Source organism: Ambystoma mexicanum, chromosome 1q, assembly GCF_040938575.1.
Source record: "Ambystoma mexicanum isolate Mex_15411 chromosome 1q, UKY_AmexF1_1, whole genome shotgun sequence".
Taxonomy (NCBI): domain Eukaryota; kingdom Metazoa; phylum Chordata; class Amphibia; order Caudata; family Ambystomatidae; genus Ambystoma; species Ambystoma mexicanum.
Genome location: NC_090922.1, coordinates 1,126,394,590 through 1,126,409,132, shown reverse-complemented (window position 1 = coordinate 1,126,409,132; position 14,543 = coordinate 1,126,394,590). Strand labels below are relative to the sequence as shown.

General features: G+C 45.7%; 1 protein-coding gene across 3 annotated transcripts in view; it reads right to left on the bottom strand.

Annotated features, from left to right (window-relative positions):
• The window catches only part of VAV3 (vav guanine nucleotide exchange factor 3), a 1,781,337-nt gene that overhangs the window by 918,538 nt on the left and 848,256 nt on the right, over positions 1-14,543 (bottom strand). For all 3 annotated transcript variants that reach the window (XM_069641873.1, XM_069641875.1, XM_069641874.1), the window contains exon 15: positions 9,057-9,166. In XM_069641873.1, the coding sequence (XP_069497974.1) occupies positions 9,057-9,166 (110 nt within the window). The remainder of the gene's footprint in view (positions 1-9,056; positions 9,167-14,543) is intronic.

The window sequence follows — 14,543 nt, the reverse complement described above, 5'->3', positions numbered from 1 at the left end:
AGAGGTGAGGAGAGACTGTGGAAACAGCTGTTGAATGGAAAGAGATAGAAGCATTAGGCAAACCCACCATGTCCCTTCGGAAGCCCATGGGGAAGAACGCTAGAGAAGGCATTGGCCTTTAGGTCCCATATAGGGTAAGGGATAGATGGAGACAATAGGGGTCACATGGCCATAGTATACCGAGATTGAAGAGGCATTTGGGTGGCATAGGGAAGAATGGACTAGGAAGGTGGGAGTTCACTTAGAGGTTGATGTAAGCAGCAAGGACCACCCCTAGTCTCAGAACTCCAATTGATTTGAATTGGAAAAATGTGTCATTCTTTTTCTTCTAACAAAAAGTTGAAAATTAGTCCATGGTGTGCTATTTATGGAGGGAAGTGTCAAGTGGTGTCTCATGGGATAGTTTAGGCCCAATACAAATGCCACCCTCAATGGGGTAAACCATGGGTACACCCATCTCGTAGGAAATGATGGACAGCCATTCGAAAGCAGGAAAGTTCTGAGTCACAGCGGCTACTGAACCCCTTGTTAGGGAAATCTGAGAAATGGAAGTGAGTCTGAAATGGCTCATTTTAGGGATTCCACCTGATGAGTAGGAGGACTCCTGTTGGTTATCAGCAGCGGCAAGAACCTCTACTGGAATGGAGGACCTTGGGAAGCTTGCAGCCCTTGCACAGGAGCTGCAATCCACACTGAGTGGGCATTTCCAGGGGGCCTCAGAACACTCAATGCCCAACCCAGCAGGAATGTACTCCAAACACCCGCCTTCCAGCCATGGAGAGATCCTAATATCAGACTCAGGGGCCCTATTTGTGCAACCGCCAGAGCCGGATGAGAGCCAAAGCCCCAGAAGAACAGAACCTATCCTGACAACCATGGAGGTCCTACTGAGGACCTTGGTGGAGGTCCAACTAATAATGGATTTCCAACACCGAGAGTCACTGACACCCCTGCATGGTGTGTGTAATGGCCTCACTACAGTTTTCTTTATATATTACCAGAGAGAAAGGGGCACCCAGGAGAACCACCAACGGTGCTCAACAAACTGGGGAATGGAGAAGACACAGCAGCCTTTTTTGTCAATTTTGAGGGAGCCACAGGAGGTATGCGAAAGGGTCAGGGGGTGACACTATCTAAAGAGGGGTGGAGTCCCTAAGTCTGCAGAGCGCTTGAACATGTACAGGATTGCTAGTACCACTGTCACTGCTGCAATTCATAGCACCCTCTGCCCATGCCAAATCTCTTCTTGTGCGTCTTACCAATTGCTGGCAATATTTAAGCAATGGACTCAGATGTCAAGGCCCAGCATTCCAGGTGTTCCTATCCCAGATGTAAATAGTTGCCTTTGGGTCAAAAACTCTTCGACCCCCCAGGGAGGATTTTGAAGAATAGAGTTGCAAGGTGTAGAGATGACTCCTGGTCCCCCACTATCTCCCTGCAGATACACCCAATGGTAAATACATCAATCTGAGAACATCTAGCCTCACAATCACATCCATAATCCCCGCACAGATCAAGCCCCTCTCTCGTTACCAGTCTGGCATTCGTGGAGCCCCAAGAAGCCTGGTTTAGGGCAGCATGCAGTGTGTCTAATCTCCAGAATGGTTCAGATGCCTTGCCAGTGCAGAGCAGCAACCAGGAGATCCAGGCCCTGGCAGAATGCAGCACTGAGCTGTAGGAAGGTGAGCCAGAACAGCAAACAACCCAGGCAGAAGGCTCAGGCACAGACGTGGCCTGAAGGGGAGGGAAGGTAAGAGAGCGGGTGCGAGTGGTATTGGAACTTGTCCAAAGAACCAGTGAATAAAACACAGATTGTTTTGTCATCTTTTTCAGTTATTCTATTTTTATGTCCATTGACAGCAGTTCTTGCAGGGCTACGCTGCACAGCATCTTGAAATGGAACATCCCTACATTGTGCATATAGAATATACAACTTGTTTTTCTTTTTTTTCATAAACGCAACTCCCAGTATGCACTTCAGCACAAGCAGGAACACCCGGTCTGGAACCAGGGGATCGGAATCAAGAACAGACATAGAATGGATTGGGATTTTTCCTTGTACAAAAGGGATGAGACACCCAACATCTGACCCACCAATCCAGGGCAGTGCCCAGGGGAATAGTGGAGCAACAGAAAACTGACGGAGCGTGAAAATAGACTGCAGGGAGCAGGGGAGACACAGAAATCCTCCCCAAATCCAGTTGGAATCAAACCTCAACCACACATGAGGAAAACCACAAGGAAAACAAGCAGCTAGAGCCCATGGATGCCATCACACAAATGGAGATTCAGAAGGAGGTAGGGCTAGTAGTCTTCCTAAAGACAACCAGGGGAAGTATCATCCCTGCAGGAAAATAACTCAGCCAGGGATTGGCAAAGAGAAGCATGTGGCATGGTGAGCTAATTAGATCTAGGAGGAAATCCACAAAGGGGAAGGCTGTGTTACAAAACGCCAGCACATGCAGGGAAAAAAAGGTGTTAGGGTAAGGTCAGGAGCAGAGGAGCTGTACCAAGAGGCCAGCAAGGAGTGTTTACCTGGTGGTGAAGGAACCTGCTACAGTATAGAGAGAGTCTGAGAAGGTAGTACCAGTTGAAGAGAGAGAGAGAGAGAGAGAGAGAGAGAGAGAGAGAGAGAGAGCGAGAGAGAGAGAGAGAGAGAGAGAGAGAGAGAGAGACCGGAGGGCAGGGCGATTAGGAGCAGGTCTAGTGGTGGGAGCAAGGCATGTTGAAGGGAGCTGAGACTTGGAGCGTGGAGAAGGGAAATGGAAAGAGAGCTGTGAAAGCAGAGGAAGGTGTGTTGAGGGGGACAGATAAAGAGAGAGGGGTAAGAAGGTGTAAATGAGTCCACAGTATGCGATTTTTGGAGCAATGTGTCACACAGTATGTGAACACATTCATCTGCACCCATACTTATTTCCTGCACCAATTTGATTGGGTTAGGTAAAGGAAACACAAAAGGAGCAGTGAATACATTTAAACAATGATTATTAGGTTTGTGGAGCAGACCGACACTTGGTGCCCCGGTGATTAAGTTGTTCTTCCAGTTGATGGGGTGTTCCCTAGGCACACACCCTGGTCTGCAATGTATTATGGGTAGACCATACAGGACCTGCACACACCCCCGATGTTACACCAAACCACAAGCTCCTCAACACTGATGTGCTTGAAAGTACGCCTACGTCAGACTCTCGTCTTCACAGTGAGTTTGTGACCAAGGCAACAGCATGCAGGGGCTGGTGCTTCAACCCCCAATTAAGAACAAAGAGCCGCCTAGTGGTGAAATGGTACAGCATTTAGGGAGGCAGTGCCCAGGCTGTATGGGAAATAAACTGGGACAACAATAGTGGTGCAATGTGTTGGCCAATAAACAAGAGTGATATATACAAATATCACCCTAGTAAAGTACAAATATGCAGTTATGTTTAATATAATGAAAAGGTAGCTTTATATGACATATATGTTGGGAGGTTGACGTTGATGTTTTCAACACAGTGGTTTGCAGAGCCAATGCGTTGCTTGTAAAAATGTTGTATGAAGCGCCTTGATCGGGATGTGACCAAGTGGCCCGTTCTTGTTGTTAAACATTGAGGATCAAGTACAGCTAGTCTTGCGATGCACCTAGACAAGGACCCTGATCAAGAGGATACATTGTGTATGAAGGAGGCTTTCCACTATCATGACGAGCTGGTTATAGCTATGCTTGCAGGGCTGGACTGGGAACCAAAAGAGGCCCTGGAAATAATGTTCAAAGTTGCCCCGTGTTACATATTTTCGGGAAGCCCAATCCCTTTCCTATGAGAAAATGTGGCAATAAAATAGGTTGCCACACAAAAGAAATCTCCAGAGTTCCCTATAGGCCAGTCCGCCCCTGTATACCTGCCGTGCTCATATGTGTTGCCACATTTACTTGACAACGTGCACCTGTGTATGCAAGGTGGCCCTTCCCAGGGCAGTCTCTGCTCGTAGGCTGTTGCTTAGCTATCCATTCAAGACTTGGGTTGGGAAGGGGAAATGGGCAACTCGTATCAGCATTCAAGGCAACGACCCTTGGTATCACAATAATATCGCAATACACTCCTTGACCTGAATTCCATGAGCTGTGGGACAGCAAGTGCAAATGAAACAGGACTACGAGGCTTTGCTTAAATGGATTTGGTTTGGTCGCCTTTTCAGCTGAGCCAGGATTTCGGGTGCCTCCCACCCTACCTGGGAATTGGATCAAAGCAATGAGTATAATCATTTCCACACGGTAAGTGGGGGTTAAAACAGCCTCGCTGAGACAGATCAACTTTGCGACGGCAAACCCCAGAAGGAGACTATCAAAGAGTGAACCCCGGACCAAGTGAGTGAAAGCCAGGCACTGTTATGTCTGTGTTTACCTTTGTTTGATTGGTATACATGCCTGAGTCCCTGACAGAATGTTGGTGTGGAATGTAATGAATGCTGTGTGCCTATGTGTTCTACATTTGTCAGTTGGGGCCTGGACTTGGATGATGAGGGGGCCGGTGGATGTCTCTCCCTGTTATATACTTGACTCAATTACCCCATTTGTACTTACCTTCTGTGTCAACTTAGTAAAGAAGTTAACCCAAGCTGAACGACTCCCTGTACTCATTGAACTCAAGCATCAGTCTTAACAGGCACCCTTCGGCATTAACACGATCTGAAAGAATATCATTCCCGGGAGTGTTGACCTATGTAACGAAATCTGGAAGGACAACTGCGCTGCTGCTCTCAAATGGGAAAGGGAAACGAGGAAGCAAACAGCCGCCATTTCGCAGTGTTTATTCAGTCTGACAATTCCCAAGGAAATGTCAAGATGAAAGACACCTCAAGATGGCTTCGGCTGTATTTATATATATTTGCATATGATAGATGCTACAAGATGAGGCATGCCAAACCAATTATAGCTATTTGTTGCAGAAAAGAATTAACATTAAAATGGTGTTTGTCCTGACAAACCACCTTGTTTCATTATTGAAGAGCTATGTCTGCAATTCAAATGATGTTTTATTCATCACACAATCACAATGTAAAGCCAATATAGATAAGTACAACGTGTTAGATACAACAGATTATTTTAACAAGCATTGGCAAAGCCAGCAGATAAGGCTTTGTCGTTTAAAATGGCCATATGCAAGCATCATATGGCCACGGGACAGGCTCGCATGCATAGACTATGCCATCATTTGACATGTGCGGAAACATGCACTCATCTGCAGTCACCCTAGGCCCAGTTACAGCCGTTTGTGCCACATTTAACCATCATAAAACCAGGTGCCGCTCGCATGCTACATACTTGCCAATATGAGCCATTCCCACCTGCAGGTGCTTATCCAGTCCTGTTTTTTTCTTTGCATTCTGGAACTCGCAGTCTGAGTTTTATAATGAGAAAAGTTCAACTACAAAATAACTGGGCTAGATAAGCACCTACAGAATAGAATGGATCATTTTGGCAACTATGATGCAAAATGCAACCTTGCATAAATGGCCATATACTAGAATACCATGCCAAGGTAGCTAAACACAGGTCAGTATGCTTGCTTTTTCATAAAGTACACACAGAGAAACACAAACACACCCCAACCCCAGGACAACATTTCCCAGAAAACAATCTACTCATTAAGGGCATAAGTTCAAACATGTCTTACAATATACACTGCCTCCTTCTGTATAAATGCACAATTTTCCCCACTGAATTCTAACGTATGGGTCACAGTCATATTCTCATAACAGTATGTATTAAGATGCCTCCATTAAACATATCTGAGGCAGGCCCTGCTTCGACCAGTCTCCCCGACCCCTTACCAGCACTTGCCCTCAGGCACCCTTCCCCGACCAGCCTACTGAGTCTGGCCCACCTCCACTCCCTCGGACTAGCTGACCCCTTCCCCCTGCCTGAGCACTTGCCCTCCTGGACCTCCCTCAGCACGTGACCAGCCCCTGGCCCCCTCTCCCTTTCACTTCCCCCTCCTCTCCTCCCCGTGCACATCCTCTTATTGAACTTGAACAATCACAATGTCACAAAGCCTAGTAGAACCGTTACTGTATTTTTTTTTCCTCCTGTACCCCTATAACCCCCCCCCCATGTTTTGTAGCGCCTGGAAACACTTTTTGATTTATAGGCGCCTTATATATGTTCAATAAATAAACTAAAAAACAAAACATACACATACAAAACAAACACTGTTTAAAACATTAAAATCCAACACATACCAACATATTAAAACCAACAAAGAACGGTGCTATCCTTATAGTAACATAGCTTCTCTAACAAAATAGCCAAGTTCCTTCACTTCCACAAGTAGCTCTAAACTGAGTGACCAGCAATTAGTGGTGTACTTTGGGAACATAGGACTCAACCACTTCCGCCTCAAATGAATATACTTTGAGCTACGCAGTGGAAAGTGTGGGGCATCCGCCATACCGCCAACGCAACAGCTACATGGACCATCATCTTTAGCATCCCTCCAGCTACAGACCCGGTCTTGATACATTTGAATGTACCCTTGTTACTTGTTTCCTTCATAAAGGATAAACCACTTTGCTTAATTAGTACCCGGCAAGAGTCAAGCAGAATGCAACACACATTCTGATTGGCTCTCGCAGGGATACCAGCGCCTTGTCCTCGGCAGGGGGCGCGGCAACCCCTCAGCCAAAGAGGAGGCTCGAGGGATCCCCGCTAGAGATGCCACCAACATTAACTTGTCTATGAAAACAATAGCCTTGGTAACCCCATTGTTGAAATCTGAAGCTTGACAATACGTTCTTGTATGCTCCAAGTTGCTAAGCAACCACAATAAACAAAACCAGTCCCTCAGTAATAGACATAGAAACAATGTTTCATGCATCCATAAATCAGAATAACTTTGCATACATTAAAACTAAGAAAGGAAAAACCAACTAAACTTAAGACTGTGGATGTGAACCAATGGGAGAGGAATCCCCTAAACAGGAAATAAACGCCAACAGTTCGGAAGTACCAATAATTGTAGATAGGCAAATTGTATGAAATCAATAGTGTTTCAAACAGGATCAATTTGGCTGCCACTGTCAAACAACCAGACCGAACCTCCTCAAAGGATCCTTGGGTTCAAGGTATTTACTCGTGTTGGCAATGTTTGGTTTGAAGTGGTATGTGGTAACGACTAATTTAGTAATGAGGTGTTTTTGTTTGCCATGAAGGACAGCTAATTTAATAGCTCTTTTTTTAACTAGCAGCCACTTCAAGGTTAGAAAACATAGCTTGACATCTAACTAGTTAGAAGCCCAGAAGTTCCAGCATGCAGAGGGATATTGCATAAAAAGTAAGAAAAGGTTAAAGGTGCCCATCATGGCACGGGGCTGGCTAGCAGCAGTGAATTTACATGTTCCTTAATGTACAGATCAGTCACGCAAATAACCTCTCCCTCTTAAATGAAAAGGTTCATTGGTTGTTTCATTTGAAATGTATTTGAAACCGCCCTGCCAACTTCCAGCATGCATGCAGTGTGCACCAATTCAAGCACTACGCCAGTTTCCACCCGTTTATTCACAGATGTCAACTGGCCCCATGCCGTGAGGGGCACCACAAGTAGATCACACTTTATTCTGTGATGCACCCACGTCACAGCAAGCCACACGGATAGTGAGTGAACACATGGCTGGCTGACGGTGAATTGTCCCAACTTGACAGGTGTGGACTTCTGGTGAAAATTCCTGCGGCCATGTCAGAAAAACCTGCCTGCGAAAAGTCCAGTGCATTTTAACTGTATCAACGCCCCTTTCAGAGTTATTTAACTTCCCGTCTGGTTAGTCCGGTGCAGAGGCGTAGACAGTGTAGGGCCTGAGCGGGCAAGGCCCACCCAAAATCTGTAAATGCCCACTCAGCAGCCCTCATTACAGATGTTAATGTCACTGTGGTGGGTCCAACTACATCAGCTTCAGGCCCCACTTGTTAGACAATCCTGGCTACGCCTCTGGTCCGGTGAGAGGTGTAGATAATCCGGGGAACAATACAGAAACATCTGAAAATGTAAGTAGGAATAAAAATGCCAATTCTCCATTGAAATGGCAGCATAACGTGAACTCTTGGGCTACAGAGACCTTTCTTTAGTCAAATGTTTTGGACTACAACTCCCATCATCCCTAAGGAATCATGCACGTCTAAATCCTAATCACTTGGAGAGCCGCGAGTTGCTCAGCCCGGGTGCTTAATACGGATGGCCACACATGCCCCACTGCCCCCCATACAGTTCAGTTCTCTCTGCTGAGCTCCTTCTTACAGCTGCTCCGAGGACTGCATGTTGTGCGCTTTAGAAGGGTTGCCCGTCAGCAAATAGCGCCATGTGCCAAAAGTTGATGTCGATATTGCCGATCCCTTTTTCCGGGAAAAGTAGTGTTATACGTGCACTGCAAATGTCCATTAGTGTACACAACTTAAAATGAATACATAGTGCACCAATAGTTACATAATGTCTTAAGTAAAGAAAACAAAATAGGGGCAAGGTCTTGCTTTGCGAGTTTTGGTGGGGTAACTCTTGTATTAGCGAAGTTACAAGCATGCGAACGTTTTATCCAATTCAAGAGTACAGGCAGATAACTACTGCACCCAAGAAATGTCAGCTTTAAATGTGCATTCCTATAAACCAGTCAACCTAGTCTAACCTTTGTTCCAGAAACCAGGCACACATTTATACCGCATTGAAATGCATTTCATTTCGCAACCACAAAGATGGGAAACAGTCAACATTATGTTAAATATTCATTGCCGCAAACAATTAATATTTCCCCAGATGCCTGGAGTCAAAGGACTAAAGTAATTTCACCCTGGTTGTTGCTCGGGAGGATCGGCGAAATATAGCTTATGCAACAGCGCCCTCTGTCCGCAAACCATGAAGCTGCAAGACTTGCTGTATTCTTGATTTGGAAGAAAACATGATTCTGAGCACGTAGCCAATAAAACCTTCACAGCGCGGCATAACAATGCACAGCATGGTTTTGCAACAGGCACTTCTTTGTTGAAAGAACAATTCGTGTGTTTACGATGCAACAAATAAAATAGCTAACATACTTACAACGCCATGCCAAACTGTTCAAGCCACTTTTTCTTCAAATCTTTTGTTTTGCAATAGAACTCATATCCGTTTTGTCCATGGATATGTGTGAGGTAGAAACCGTATGACCACTGTTAAAAAATAACATTATGAGTAAACTGTAATGTAAGTAGTATGCTAGTTAAATACTCAAGTTACTGAAGACTGTTTATTCTCACACGCGCCGCGCATTTTTACACATCAGTTAGATACTCCCTTCTGTGGCGAGGAACATACACCTTATTCGAAATCAAACACGCCGTTGCTGATTCCCACCACGTTCACGTCATGGCGTAAATACCAGCCACGCATCAGGATTATGCTTTAACTATGGCGCTAGCGACAAGCACGCAACTGAGTGTCGCGGTGTTTGCCCCCACCCCCTCCCCTCCCCTCCCCTCCCCCCCCATTGAGATAACACGCTGCCGGGTCGAGCAGACGTAACATTGAATGAAGTTCGTTTCTGCCACGAGGGGTGTAACAGTATACTATTCGACAGGGGGTGGGGAGTCTGGGGGGGGATTAATTTCAGACATGTCTGCCCAACGTGTGAGCAAGCGCTCAGCAATAGTGTCATCACCACCTTGTTAATGGAAAGGAAGGAGGCGGAAAGTTCCAGGTGATAACAATATAACTCAACTAGGATGCTGTTTTCAAAAATTCCGAGTAATTGGTAATCCTTTACTCCAAAGCAAGACATAGCTAAACATTCTGGTTACATCCACGAGAGGGAGTTAACACACTGTGGTAATACTTAAAAAAGCATGAAAAAAAGTGATCGAGCCAAAACACAATCTCAAGAGCAAATCGAGAAAGTGTGTAGCTGCGGCTTTATTGAAGGTGGCACACAGCTGTGCTTGATGACTAAAATGACTACTGTGACGAAATGACCCCTGCCATGTACAAGGCTGACTAGTGGCTAACCCACCTTCTCAGCACTCACACTTCTACAAAACAAGAGTGATCCACATCATAAAGTTGAAACAGGCACAGTTAAAGCAATATACCTCCTTCGTTTTTTGCGGAAAAGTAGAGTGGGTGAAGGCTATACTCACATGAGGGGTGTGTGTGAATGTAATCCAGTAGCAAACCAAAATCGAAAAGTAGAACAGCCGAAGTAAAGGGAATGTCCAATCAAGGGCATACACAATATATATAAATATATACACTTTACACACACCTTCTGAAAAAGTAACCAAATAGAAAACACTATGCAAAGCCCACTGACGTGGAAAAGAACAGAGAATATGCAAAGATGGAAAGATGCAGCACTCTGGGTAATGAAGCAGAGGGAGAAAAGGGAAGAAATAACTATGATTTTAAAAAAGGATACGTTCTGCTGCCTTAATGGATGAATGGTGGGCTAGCCAGTCACTAGTGCCCAAAGATTGACCAAGGGTGCAGTTACCCATCAATAGTACATTTTGGTACTCTTAGCGATTCAACAGCAGTGACCCAGGCTTCTAGGTGCTGTTTGTGCGGGTTGAAAACAGCTCGAGTGTTGCAGTCTGAAGAGGAATGGGGAAGCCTACCACTCCCCCTCATACTAAATTCATGACATGGAAGAAGGCCAGAAAGCAATGCAATCACCATTCTATTTCAGACGAATTCCCAATGGACACATGATTGACAAATATGTAGAGAGGTATCCCCTCAGTCAGCCATACCACCCGAGGCAAGTACAGATCTATCCATGTGTGGATGCAGAGCCAAACGTCATGATTACGGAAACCTGTATGGACAGCTTGGACTAGACACCAAGAAGCTATGTTGCTGACGTCAGTAGAGACACCACAACATAGTAGCATTAGACATAAAGTGCACATGCCATCTGCCCTTCGGGACACAAACACGCACTTGATTACCTGAAGAACATGTGCATGCAGTTCTATAGTTAGAGGACAGAGATATATACATACTGTCATTGCTTTTATTATTTTTGGTATTAGCGAAACGCAGCAACGCAGAAACTGCAAGAGACAAGAAATCCTGAAAACAGCTTGCAGACGCCAACATGCAATTAACCCTATGGAACTGCAGCAGCACCTATGGGACCTGAAAGAGCCAAGTGTGACTAATTCATGGAAATATAGTACAGCATGGACACTGTAGACACTGCATTATAAGGTTTAGGAAAATTACAGCAGGCCTCGAGCCTCAGAGCAAGAGATGAGCTGAGCTGATTCAGGCTGCACTGAGAGCAAGAAGTGTGAGACAGGACCCGCAGCCAAGGCCAAACGATACAGATAACATTCCAATCCACACACGACAAAGGGATCAGCTGCTGAAACGACTAATACATCCTCATTATTCAGAGCTCCACAGCTCAAATTCGTGGTCTCTGAACAAGTGAGGCGGCCGAAGTAGACAATGGACAGCGAACAGCAGTGAGAAAGGAGCACTGGTCCCAGGCTACCAGACACAGACAGTGACAAGTATGCAACAATATGAAACAAAAGTCCAGCTGATCAGGAGAGCACTGTCATGAGCTAAGGTGGTGTACACAAGTTACAATGCAGACAGATAGTGATTCTTGTTACCTTGAAGAGGTACACAGTGAGCTGAGAACCCTCGCGGGTCCCAGCATGGGGAACGTCAGCTCTAGACAATCACAATTTAGTATCCTAGGAATGGGTAGCAATAGGCCAGAACCAATGGTAAGTCCACCAGACTGCAACAAAGTTAAAGTTAGTGACTTGAGGATGGACCAGGCCAGCCACCTGACATGCCAGAGCCAGTAGAGTAACATCTATAAAGTCCACTATAGGCGGTTAGGCGGTAGAGTACGCAATACCCAATCCCATTGTCTGATAAGTTTCCTGGAGAAGGGCCCATGTTGTGACGTCACTCTGACATAGCTGGGTAGTAAAACCGGCCTGTGAGGCGAGGAAGAGTGAGACGTGCATGAATTTTCTCTGTTCCTGTGCTGATCCCTGTTGGTTTTGCCTGCAATAAACCAGTTTGAACTTGCTGCTGACTAAGTCCTCTGTGTATCTGGGAGGGGATGGAGTTGGGCCCTCCAAGTTTGTAGACTTCCAGTGTCCCTCTGGCGTACCTGGGGGTCTGCCCCCAGCAAGTCGCATTGCTCAAGACAGAGAGCAGCGTCGAGCAGCGTTCAAGCTGAAGTTCATTGTGGGTGAAGCAATGGAAGAAGAAGGGCGGATCGTGAGGGCCACCATGGTCAGTTGGACAGTCGGTTCGACAACAAAGAGGCTCGTAATTGGATGCACTGCTCTAGGCTGTTGGATCAATGAGGTGCTCCAGCAAGTGCAGATCATGACTGCTATCAGGGCAGGTGCAATAGCAAAGATGCTGGTGATTGGATGCGCAGTTCGAGTTGGGCAGTTCAATGCAGTGTTCGATGGTCACTGTTCAGTGAAGCAACCAGTGTCAGATCGACTGGGAATGCATATCGGCACGAAGATGCTAGCAGTTGGAAAGGTAGTTTGAATGTGGCATATATAACAATGGACTTCAAGTTCGAGCCGAGGCAATGACGCACTCACCTGGTGTGGTGGCAAACTGGTTCGAGTGCGTTAGATAGTAGCTCGAAGATCGATCGAGTGCTAAAGGCAAGTGCCGAGGGTCCTGCTTATTCAACCTGGGTGAACAGGCTCGAATCACAGCTTGCAGTGGTTCAACAGTGAAAACATAGGATTCCAGGTTGTCTTAGCCCTCCGGTGGTGTGAGTCCCAATCCAGGGTCCCAGGGACAAGTGTAGTCCTTGTTCTCAGGCTCCCAAGCACCGGGGAGGATGATACACATCTTCACGAGTCCTTCAACAGGTTGAGGTGATGTGCATAAGTGTAACATTCTGGGATGCAGTTCATGCCCCAGCAGGTGGGTCACACCTAATGTGCCCTGGGGATTCGTAGGGAGCAGTGCTTGCTTCTGCTTTGGATACTCAGTCTTCACCTCACTGGTGGAGGGCTTTGGGAAGTCAATTCTCCCAACACAGGTCTACTGAATTCTTCCTCAGGTGTTTGTTCAAGAGTGCATCAAAAAAGGAATGAATGACTCCTCCTTTTAAAGGCAAATGTCTACAAATGATTGGACTAAAGCAAGTCTGCTTTAGGGGCCCAATCCCTGTCCTTGAGACAAGGGGTCTTTATTTTCTTACATCATTCCCAAAGTGCTTTGAGGTACAGGAAGTGAAGGGGACACCAAGAAAGAGCGATATAGAGAGAAAACAAGATTGCTGACCACCTTCTGTCTACACTAACTCCACCACCTTCCCTTTTCATTAGGCATTTTGGTATGCATCACCCTGGTGTGAGGCTAGTCCTTTTGGGATGGATGTACCCACTGATGTCTTTTACCAAGTACAGCTCCTGCCTGGAGGCTGTCCTGCTGGACACAGGTGTTTTTTGACCTCACAAAAGCTGAAAGAAGAGGCCCAGCCATTCGGCTTTCTGACTTGCAAGCATGCACGGCCAAGCTGTCTGACTAGAATAGTCACAATCCTTCCACAGGACTAACAGTGCTGACACATGTATGATATCAATTTTATGTGGCTTTACTAAGTATGCACAGGCACGGGTAGCATAGCTAAGTGGCAAAGCACTCGTCTTGGAAGCAAGACAAGGCAGAGCGACACAGGTTCAAATCCCAGGTCTGTGCAAAGAAACCTCTCCGGTATTAAGCGAATTATAAAAAAACAATCATGATTAGAATAGAATTATGAGAGATACTAGCCACCACATCTTAAAGTCAGGTATGGCTTATATTTAATGTTTACAACTGCCACCAGGATAGCAACTCTCATAGTAATGTTGTTTTGGCAACGGGGGTGCATTTTTTAAATGCAATCCCTGCGCTGAAGTGACTTGTCTGTCTCTGCAGCTGTCAGAGGGCACCTGTGACCCCTGAACCTGCTCCAAGCTACTGGTGAGAAGGTGCTGCAGAAGGGAGACTAATACAGGTGGGCACAGGTGAACACTATGCTTTTGGCAGGGAGTTTGCTGAAGGGGGGAGTCTGATCAGCAGACCACCATTTTGCATGATTTTATTAATAATACAAATCAAAACATCTAGGGCTTCTACACCCTTGCCTCACAACTACTTACACTATTCAGAGCAACGATGGTCATCTAAAAAAGACCCATTACCCCAAATTGTCTGTTTATGAGTTAGTCTGTCCCTTCTTTTTCATAGTGAGTAGTTAGCCGTTTCTTAGTTCTGAAGTAAGCAGATATAAACTGCCAGATATCTTACTATGTGGAAAAGAGTTGTACAAAAAGCCTACAAATTGCATTTCTCTAGCACTTTAACATCTCAAATGTACACTGCCACCTCAAAATATCCCGACTAGATAAAGAGGGCTTATGTCCACTCTAGTTATTTATATCTATTACCTCTTGTTTTCTACACTTTCTTGTGTCATTTTGCGCTCGCTATTTCTGCACACGGAATTCTAATTCCCCTGAGCTTGCCAAGTAGACCCTCACTTATAGACTTACCTATTAGACT